The following is a 10,347-nucleotide window of genomic DNA, read 5'->3' on the forward strand; positions in this document are numbered from 1 at the left end:
GGTCCAAGGACAGAGCCTTGGGGGACCCCACTGGTCACAGGGCACCATGACGATTGACTTCCGTCAACCACCACCCTCTGGGTCCATCCACGGAGCCAGTTTCCCAGCCAGTGGATCATGGTGGACCTAAGGCCACAATTGGCCAGTTTCACCAAGAGGTGATCATGGGATACCAGATGGAAGGCTTTTTTGAAGTCAAGATATATGACATCAATGTCTTCTCCCTTGTCTAGGTGATAGATCATTTGGTTGTAAAAGGAAATGAGATTGGTCAAGCAAGACCTACCTGCAACAAACCTGTGCTGACTATCCCTCAGGATGTTGGCGTCGGCCAGTCCGTTAAGGATGGCCTCTTTAATAACCTTTTCTAAGAACTTCCCTGGGATAGAGGTCAGGCTGATGGGTCTGTAGTTTGCCGGATCCACTTTCCTCCCTTTCTTGAAGATAGGCACCACATTGGCCTTCCTCCAGTCTTTGGGCACTACACCAGAGCGCCAGGAGTTTTCAAAGATCCGTGTTAGAGGCTGGGCTATGATGTGGGTATGCAAGTGTGTACATACACACACCTTTTCAAGTATAAGAGTAAGGCATGCCACTAATTTTATTCCAGAAAAAAAGTGTGCCCCAGGTATCAAAAGTTTGGAAACACTGCACTAGAATGGTGAAACTACTTTTATCCTCAGAAAGTGGTTGGAACCAAAACTGAAGAATCTCAAAGACCACTGATGATGAAGAATGTGGATGAGCATCTAAACTTGTAGTAGACTGAAACCCTCCCCGGAGTGATGGAAATAGCAAAAACTCTCCTTTACCTCAGCAGGGCCAGTTTATCCAAACTCTACTCATTTTTTATCTTGGAGGCTTTGCAGTCAGGGATACATGCAGAACAGAGGTAGAGGATATTAAAATACAATGCATCCAGTTGACTGTACTGTCCACTTTGACATAGGAGTACTGTTGGTAACCAATAACCCTAGGAAAGTTCTCGCCTTTTAAATTTTTTCTTTATTATGAATCTTAAGCAATTGCTACCTGCAAACTTGTGTCTAAGATTATGTCATTTCCTGCATGAGGACATAAATGTTAATTCCCAGTGACTTTAAAACAAATAGAGATTCTCCTCTTCTTGATGATTATCTTTCTCCTGTGCTTATTTCACTGACTGCAAATATATTGCTAGTGCGGTTCTTTTACACAATTTGAAAGTGTTGCACTCAATAGAAATATGCCAATAGAAGAAGAAATGCATGCTATGAAGAGATTGAATCAGGACCTGGGGTTATACAGAGATACAGTATGTACTTAATTCCAAACCAAGTTTTATTCCTCATCTAACACGTGGCAGGGGTGGGGAAGAGTCACTTGTCTTGGATCAGTTCAAGGTGTCACGGATGTAGGCAGTTCCCATGCCTCTGGCTCTGGCTACAACTCTGAGTCAGGCGGAGCTGTAGCTGCCACCTGTCCCCCTGATGCCTCTGCATGGCCTGTCTTGCCCACTGGCACCCCTTCCCCCCACACCACTTCTGCCTCCCTTGACCCTTGCTCCAGTGCAAACAAGCTCTGTCATCACCAGAGCCTGCAGCTTGGATCATGGCCCAGGCTGGTCATGTAGCAGTGATGTCAGCTCCACACTGCTGCTATGGGCACTGGACTGGGGATGTTCTCTGTGCTCCGGGCTGCAGTAGGGCAGAAGCATGCCAGGGCAGAAGCAAGGGTAAGCGGTGGAGGAGTAAGCAGGGGGCAGAGGCTTCAGTGTCAGAGATGAAGGGAAGGGGAACAGGGGTCCAAGGCTGCGGGGAGAGGGGGGACAAGTGAAAGAGGGGGCAGGCAGCAGGGGGCAAGCTACCTGCTCCCCACCACCTGTCTTTCCCCCTCCTTTATCACCTGTTCCCCCACTGCCTGCAGTGTTTTAAATTTGTCCCCTCTGCCAATCCTCCAATAATAATAGATTCTATGCATGGAAAATTATACCAAATTGATACATTTTCCACATGTAGAACGTAAGTATTGGGGGGTTGTCTTGGATTTGAGTAAATGCAACATTCTCAATAGAAATAGGAAGGTATGATATCAAACCAGCTGGATTCCCTTTTTTTGGCTTGATACAGTTTCTGTGGAACACACCAATGTGAAATTATCCTTTTATAAAACTGTGCTGTTGGGTCATATAAAAATCTTATTGTGTTCGGCATAGGTCTTGTCACAGGTGTAATGTTTACATCAAGGGGCAGATCCAGAGGAGGTTCAGTGGTATGTCTTCACTCCCTTTTTGACCACACATCAGGAGCAAAGTCCCAAAGAAGGTAATTCCCCCCTCTACTTCCCCTCCATGCTCAGAGGCACACTCTCTCCCCAACATACCCCTCACCCTTGTCTGCCTCTGCTGGTGTCCCCGGTGAGCTCCTGTCTCACTCCAACCAGGCTGTGCAGAGCGTAAATTCAGCCCAGGACACTGGTGGTGATGGTGGGCAGATGGGTTCCGCTGCCTGCCAACCCCTCCTCTCCCTCCCGCCCCCCCCACTAGGATGTTCCTCCTAGCTCAGGAGCAGGCACAGGGAAGGGGAACCTGCCTACCCACTCACCACCTCCACAGCTGTCCCATGCTGAGCCCAGCCTCTGTGCAGCCTGGCTGGAGTGTGGCAGAAGGTCACTTTGCTTCCCAAACAGTACAGACAGAGGGAATACCAGCAACAGAAGGTAGGGGAGGTGGAAGGGGAAAGGAAGGGGCAGGAAGGGGAGGAGGCTTGGCTCTGAGCTTGGAGGGGAAGGAAGGGTGGGAATGCTTACCTTCTTTGGGACTTAAAATCCTTAGCTGTTGGCTCCTGGGGCAGGGTCTACATCATGCTTCTGGCTTAAATTAGGGGCCAGTATTCCCTGAAAGCACATAATGCTAATGTATGGCAATATGTCTAGGCACATTCAAGAAGTCAAGGCCTGAAAAAAGTTTCAGTACCATTACTTTGAAAGGTTTCACTTGTCATATTGGAATTAGCAGTACCTGTTCCTGGCACTAGTATTCAGTGGGAATAATTATATGCAAAATTTTTCCAGTTAGAGATTGAGCATTTAGATTGATGACTAGATTTTAAAATGTTAGGGAAATGTCTCTCAATTTTAGAATCTACTAATTTGAGAACAACTTGACCAATTAATCTCCAACTTGGTCTTCCTGTGACATAAGGCTAAGCGTATGGAATCTCAAACTAAAGCACAGTGAATTTCCCACTTCGTTTGGGCGCATGTGTATAATAGGGGAGGGTAAATAATTGAAAGGGATTAAAATGTGGTTTATAATGAAACTCTCTCACAAGCTTAAATATCCTACTGCACAGTAATTCAAGTAAAAGCAATACATAATAGCTACAGAGGCAACTGGCTGCTGATAATAAAAAGGTAATGTTGTTTTGCTTTTAGACTTAATAAGAAGACTCCTCAGTCAACTATTTTTTTCTTCTTTAAAAACGTAATTCATTTAAGAAAACAGCAGGCATGCGTGGACGGAGCCAGCGACAAGATATCTAGAAATGCCCCAGTATGCTACCTCATGCTAAGTGATCTGAAAAGGAAAGGATTTTAATTTAATTTTGAAAACTGCCATGGTCGTTCATGCATAATACAAAGAGAATAGTAACTGAAAGGCAGCACACCAGGCTACTGCGCACAAGGTCAACAGAAGAACCTGAGCAGTGCATGTGCATGTAAGCAACAGTGTAATTGTTCCAAGTACTTATTTCTTCTTTTAAACTCAGTGAAAAGGAAGAAAAGTCTCTCATCCTTATCCCTGTGCAGTGGTGCCATCTTTGCTGTGACAGGCGAGAAGGGCAGGAAGCAGAATTGTACTTCGTATGCCTTGGTAAAGAAAAGGCAGCATAAGCTGCCATTAAGGTTAGTACTGTTACTAAGCGTATTTAGCACTCTGGCTAAGTACAAACAGTTAAAAACCTGAGGCCAAACTGATTCAGTCTTTGCAGGTTAGTCTAAACCAGGGGTGGGCAAAACGCGGCCCGCCAGGCCATTTTATCTGGCCCACGAGGCCCTTAAAAAATTTAGAAAATTAATAGTTATCTGTCCCTGGGCTGCTGTCATACAGCCCTCGATGGCTTGCCAAAACTCAGTAAGTGGCCCTCTGCCCGAAATAATTGCCTACCCCTGGTCTAAACTGTAGAGATTAAACTGAAACAGAAGTGAACAGAAATGCAGTTACATGCCTGCAGTGGCTCAGGCCAGAAGCTGGGAGGCACTAGAGCATGCCTCTCTTGCACTTAGCCAGCATGGGCTGTTCCTGTGCCTGCTGACCCCAAGGACTCTGAGATTTGAAGTCCAAAATTACAGCAGCAGGACTCTGCAGGGTTGCTCATCACTTTTTTCTGCATCCAGGTGCCTCTGGGATTTGTAGTCCACAGTCACATCCAGCAGTAAGTTTGAGCAGGGGAAGGGGTGTATAATCCCCCTCCCTGGCCTCAGACTCCACCTGGGGTTTGCAGGTGAAGGGAGGGGAAGACCCCCTGCAAACTGGGCTGCATCCCCAGACAGGCTTGCCCCTCCTACCTCCTTTTCAGCCAGTCCTTACCACTCCAGCTAGGGAGCAGAGGGGCAGAGCCAGCCCTGGTCTCTGGAGCAGACAGCCCAGCCTAGCACAGGGCTGCAAAGTATGCTGGGATACTCTGATTTAACTTGAACCAGGAAGAGGGCTGGGACGGAAGTTTCATAAACCGGTTAAGTCTGATGCTACCTTCAACCAGATTTATCTTAAACCAGTTTCAGCCATTTTGAAACTGGTTTATGTGCACTGAGCTTCTGTTCTGTTACAAATGTAAACCAGTTTGTGATCACTTAAACAGGTTTATGTGTAACTTCTGCCCCTAGCTTATAGGATCAAGAATCCATTCCACTTGCTGAAAGAAACCAAACAGCAACACAAATGGGCAGCAGCTGCTTGATTATCCTCTTCAACAGCAGATTCAGCTTTTTTAAAGAGACCCAGGGTATTAGATCCTTTTTCTGGATCTAGCAATGCTTTTGTCATAAAGGGACCAAATCTCTTGAATTTCAGGGCTGTGTCTCAGTGTCCCCGAAAAGCCCCTGAAATAGGCTTTTTGTCCCAAATTTGACAAATTAATCCCAAATTAGCTGACCTGCATACACCAAAACATTGCAATGGTACCAGACAGCATCATGATGCATATGCATAGCATGCAGCACAATATTGCCGACCCCCACATGAAGTTAGACTGTTTCTGCTTCAAGAGGTAAATGCTCCTGAATGCAGCTATACTAATTAGTTCTGCTAAGTAGCAAAGTTAATTTGTCTGGGTACACGAATGCTGAAAAGCAGAGCTAATTGGTTGGGTGCAGGACTATGTGACCGTGGCTATACTGCTTTCACCTTGGGAGGTAGCAGTTACCCCCTGAGCCTAAGCAGTATAACCACATGTATGCAATGCTGTTCTCAGAGTAATTAGCTCTGCCCTTCAGTACCACACTGAGGCAGCTACTCTAACTAGAGCCAGAAATAGTATACACTACCATATTTTCTTCACATAACACTCCCCACCCCTGTATGACACACTCCTTGTTTTTGGACCACAGGATAAGGGAGGTTGGGGAGGGAGGGATTTTTCCAGAATCATGGCTGATGTGACAAAGTCCTCCTAGAAACATATTGAAATTCCCTTGACTATTCCTTTCTCGTTTTGCAATGAATTGGCTTGGACTGTGTTCACCCCACTTTTGTGATCCAGCACAGGGGTGTCAAACTCCATACGCTGGATGAGTGGTGTGAGGTTGGTCAGCAGGCCATATCTTTGATATCTCTAGTCCAGAACACTTTCTAAGTGAAGACATTTGCTGGCAGGAGTGTTCCCTGAAATTTTCAATAAACATTGGATATGCTTACTGAAAGCACGTTTGAATTTATGAATGATAATGGCCCTCATCTTTTCAGAAAGTGAGGCTGAAAGCATTACCAAGAGTAAATGAGCATGAAATTGTTGTAGTTAACAAAGCTTCAACAGCTGGAACTCCTGCAGATGCTTGGGATGACCAAAGTGTACCTCAGTGGTTAAGCAGAGAAGGCAGCTCAGATCAGTATAAATCATTGCATGCTAAGTCCTATAGACATCATAACATATCTTTACCACTTATTGTGTTACCTTTACCATTTATTGTGTTACCTTACACTGAATTAAACTGATGTGAATTGAGCAATAATGTCCTACTATGGACACTCCAGGGCTCAGCATGTTCCATCTTAATCCAGTTTGCCAGGTGCATTCAAGTAACAGGAATTGGATAAGATCCCTATGACAATCAGCTTGGAGTAAAATGAAATATTTTGGAGCAGGATCATCTAAACATCTGGCTTTTTACTGTATATATATTATATTTCCCAAACTTAACACATGGTGATATGCCATGAAGTAAGATGCACCTAGCAAATGGAATTGAAATAAAGTGCAGGAAGCTTGCATTTCATTTTTTATTGTCTCTTTCATCACTACATGTATTACTGATACAGCCAACAGAGTTTGAGAGCACATGGTACCTAAAGGTACTTGGAATGGGTTCTTAATTATATCTTTCACTTCAATGACATGCTGTTATGAGCTTGCAATGGGGCAACAGAAAAAGCTTATGTCTTATTTAAATAATGGTGTTCATTGCTAAATAAAATGTAACTACCTGTCTTAAAATAGGATTAATTAAAGTGTACAAGAAAAAAAAATGAAGTTCATTTATATTTTATGCATGAACCCCAATGTAGACATTTTATAACATCCCCAAAAGTAAGATTTGGGTCAGCCTGGTATCCTCAATATTGCCATCAAAAGTAAAGATGAATATAAAACCTGCTCTTTTCAAAAGCTTGGCTTAAGTATTGCCATTGTGAGACTCTCATAACATATTACTTTTGTCATTACTGTTTTGCAAGATAATTGTATCAGTGATCTAACTTTTGACAGCATCCAAAGTGGCTGGAAATAGTTTGCTCTAGCACCTTTGTCTTTTAAAGGCCATTTGGGGCTTGTTATTTTAATCCTTGTGCAGCCTGATTTATCACTTCAAACATCTGTCAGATGTGCTTTGTCTTGAAATTGATAGTGATAGTGTTACTGATTTTTCAACAGCAGCTGTTAGAGGTTCATTAGTTAGACTCTCAAAGGGTGTAGATAACTGTAATATTTTTCTTTGTTAATTATCTCTTATTCATTAAGGATTCTGGAATCCACGAGAAATTTGTAGCATCTCTCTGTTTCTAGTTCACCAAGGCCAGCCATTTCCTTTATTTAGCTATATTATTAAAACCCTCTTCTTTACATAATGCAATACAACTGGAAACATGTGACATGCTGGTGAGTTAAATAGGAATTCAGGGCAAAATTTGATGTTCTGTATTTATGGCAAAGAAAATCAGGCAGGGCCACAAAGTTATGAACTGAACTCAAACTGATTTCAAAGTTCTGACAGTTGAAGATTGGATCTATTCAGGCACCTTTGAAGTTTAAATTTTCAAACATAGAGCACATAGCTGACTACTAACAATAGGACAGACTGAGATTAGGTATAACCAATTTCCCATCTCTATAAACTTTTCTCAGTTGTTAGCTTTGCTGTTGTTGTTAAAATGCATTCCCTAAAAAATATTCAAAGGTTGCTTCTATCCAAGTAACTCCTGCCAGAAACTCCCAGGGACTGAAATATCTGTGAACTCTCCAGCAGTTAGGAATGCATGGACACTATTGCTAGTTCAATTAGCAATGCTAACCAACAGATAATTACAGTGTGAAATTAGTATTTTAATAACTGATCTTAGCAAATGTAAATTGAAATCTCTCAGGTTTTAAGGCTAGGGACAGACACTCAAAAAGCCTGAGCCTGAACTTACTCAATCTCTGCGGGTCATTCTAACCTTAACTTGAACTGATCTGGAGGTGGATAGACATTCCCTTTTCATTCCAGAAATGCAGGCATATGCCTGGAGTGGCTCAGGGGAGAAGCCAGGGGGCACTAGAGCAGCCCTCCCTTCCCTTCTTCAGTGCTGATCGGGGGGGGCATGGTCAGCCCCCACAGGATGCCCTGATTAGGGAGGGGTCTCTCCCCCCCAGCACCCCAGCAAGGAGTTGATAACACAGTGTTTATCAGTCCATTAAGAAAACACAAGCTTCTCTCATTAGTTCAAGCTCTTTTTAAACAACTTTTTCCAAGGAAAGAATGGAGGGATATTACCAGCTGACCTGTTGATTAGCTCCAAAAAACCCTAAGTCGACACTGTGCTGTCTGCCTTTGTCCTGTCTGCCACAGCACAAACTGTAGCTGGCATACAGTATGCTAGCTAGTGCTGAGAAGTGTCTGTGTAAGGCAGAGGGGAGGGGGGAAATCTCTGCTGCAGCAGGGAGTGGTGAGGGGGGAAGCAGGAGAAGCCAGGCAGAAGCCCTGTATGTACAGTCTCTGCCAGAGCTGCAGCCAGAGAGCAGAGGGGAGGGTCGAGCCCAGAGAGCATGCCAGGATGCCGTGGGACTCTGATTTAGCTTAAACCAGGATGGGGTCCGGAACAGACATTGCATAAACCGGTTTGACTCAAATCAATTAAGTCTGATACTATGTTCAACCAAGTTTATCTCAAACCAGATTTGGTCATTTTCAAACTGGTTTATGTTCACTAAGCATCTGTTCTGTCACAGGCTTAAACCAGTTTCTGATCACTTAAAACAGTTGATGTGTAGTGTCTATCTGTAGCCTAAAGGAATAAGCAGGAGGGAGAATTATTAACTATATAGATCAACAGATGTCTAGTCAGCAGGTGCTAGCATGGCAGGTAGGGTTCAAATTACATGTTGACTGTTGGGGGGGGTCTGCAAAAACAACTGGGATGCCTATCATGATGCCCTAATAAAATCTGAGACCCCTCCCCCCCTCATGATTTTCAAATCTTACAGGGGGGCGCTCAACTTTTATGGGGGGGAGGAGGGCTCAGCACCCCCCCCAGTTCCCCTCTAATTCGAACCTTGATGGCAGGGAGAGTTTAGTGCCCCTGTTTCAATCTACAATGTGGGAAGCTTATTTAGGAGCTAGCCCTGTAAGTTGCGGAGCACCTTTTGCAAGTGGCACTGTGACTGCAGCGCAGGCATCCTGGCATCTCAGAGGATCAGGCCCATAGAGGTGAATTGAAATGACTTGGAAAGTTCAGCTAAATGTATTTTTCTCTTGAGAGACCAGTCCTGCAATTGATCCATAGGCAGGTACTTACATGTATGCAGAGCCCTGCCAAATCCCCTGCAGAATCCATAGCAGATGCAGACGGTGACTCAAAAAGTATCGGAAAAATCAATTCCTCTTTAAGTATCTGTCATAGTTCTGAGTGCTGTTTCCAGGGTATTGGCTAATGATACAGCTAGTTCTGAGTCCTGGGAAGTAAATTGCCTTTGATTAGTTCCCTCCTGAAATGTCTTAGCAGGTAATTTTACACAGATGGTCCTGGTAAAGTTTTCTGATCTTTCACAGAAGCCCAGACATATAGTAGCAAATGTATGCACACTCACACACACCCATTGTTCCTATTTCCTTTATTTTTAATTGCAATAAACAACAGAACTTGAGCTGTCAACATTTTTTTTGTAACTGAAATATAGGGGTTGTGGGGGGAAAAGTGAGCCACCACATGATAAGGGAAGAGAGAGGACCTGGGCAACTATAGGCCTGTCAGTCTTACCTCTATCCTTGGGAAACTCTTTGAGAAGATCCTCAAGGAGCACATCTGTGATGGGCCGGCTTCAGGGATGATGCTCAAGGGCAACCAGCACGGTTTCATTGGGGGCAGGTCATGTCAGATGAACCTGATTGCCTTTTATGATCAGGTCACAAAGGCAACGGATGCAGGTGTCGCCGTGGACATTGTCTTTCTAGACTTCAGCAAGGCCTTTGACACCGTCTCCCACCCCATCCTCATTAAAAAACTAGGTGACTGTGGCATTGATACCTACACAGTCAGATGGATTGCAGATTGGCTGAAGGGTCGTACTCAGAGGGTGGTGGTGGACGGGTCATATTCAACCTGGGGGGTAGTGGGCAGCGGAGTCCCCCAGGGCTCGGTCCTTGGGCCTGCGCTGTTCAATTTCTTCATCAGCGATTTGGACGACGGGGTGAAATGCAACCTGTTTAAATTCGCTGATGATACCAAAATTTGGGGTGAGGTGAACACGCTAGTAGGGAGGGAAAGATTGCAGCAAGATCTGGATAGGTTACAGGAGTGGGCTGACATAAACCGGATGCGTTTCAATACTGACAAGTGCAGGGTGCTGCACTTGGGCAGCAGTAACCAGCAGCACACTTATAGAATGGGAAACTCCC

At 44.5% G+C, this 10,347-nt stretch overlaps 1 protein-coding gene across 1 annotated transcript in view; it reads left to right on the plus strand.

The window, feature by feature from the left end:
• The first annotated feature begins 1,225 nt into the window (after nucleotides 1-1,225).
• The window catches only part of NXPH2 (neurexophilin 2), a 25,585-nt gene continuing 16,463 nt past the window's right edge, over nucleotides 1,226-10,347 (plus strand). The window contains exons 1-2 of the mRNA XM_019522797.1: nucleotides 1,226-1,294; nucleotides 5,945-6,049. Coding sequence (XP_019378342.1) covers nucleotides 1,226-1,294; nucleotides 5,945-6,049 — 174 coding nt within the window. The remainder of the gene's footprint in view (nucleotides 1,295-5,944; nucleotides 6,050-10,347) is intronic.

The sequence above is a fragment of the Gavialis gangeticus genome, unplaced genomic scaffold (genome assembly GCF_001723915.1).
Source record: "Gavialis gangeticus isolate Ggan-Ray unplaced genomic scaffold, GavGan_comp1, whole genome shotgun sequence".
Classification (NCBI taxonomy): domain Eukaryota; kingdom Metazoa; phylum Chordata; order Crocodylia; family Gavialidae; genus Gavialis; species Gavialis gangeticus.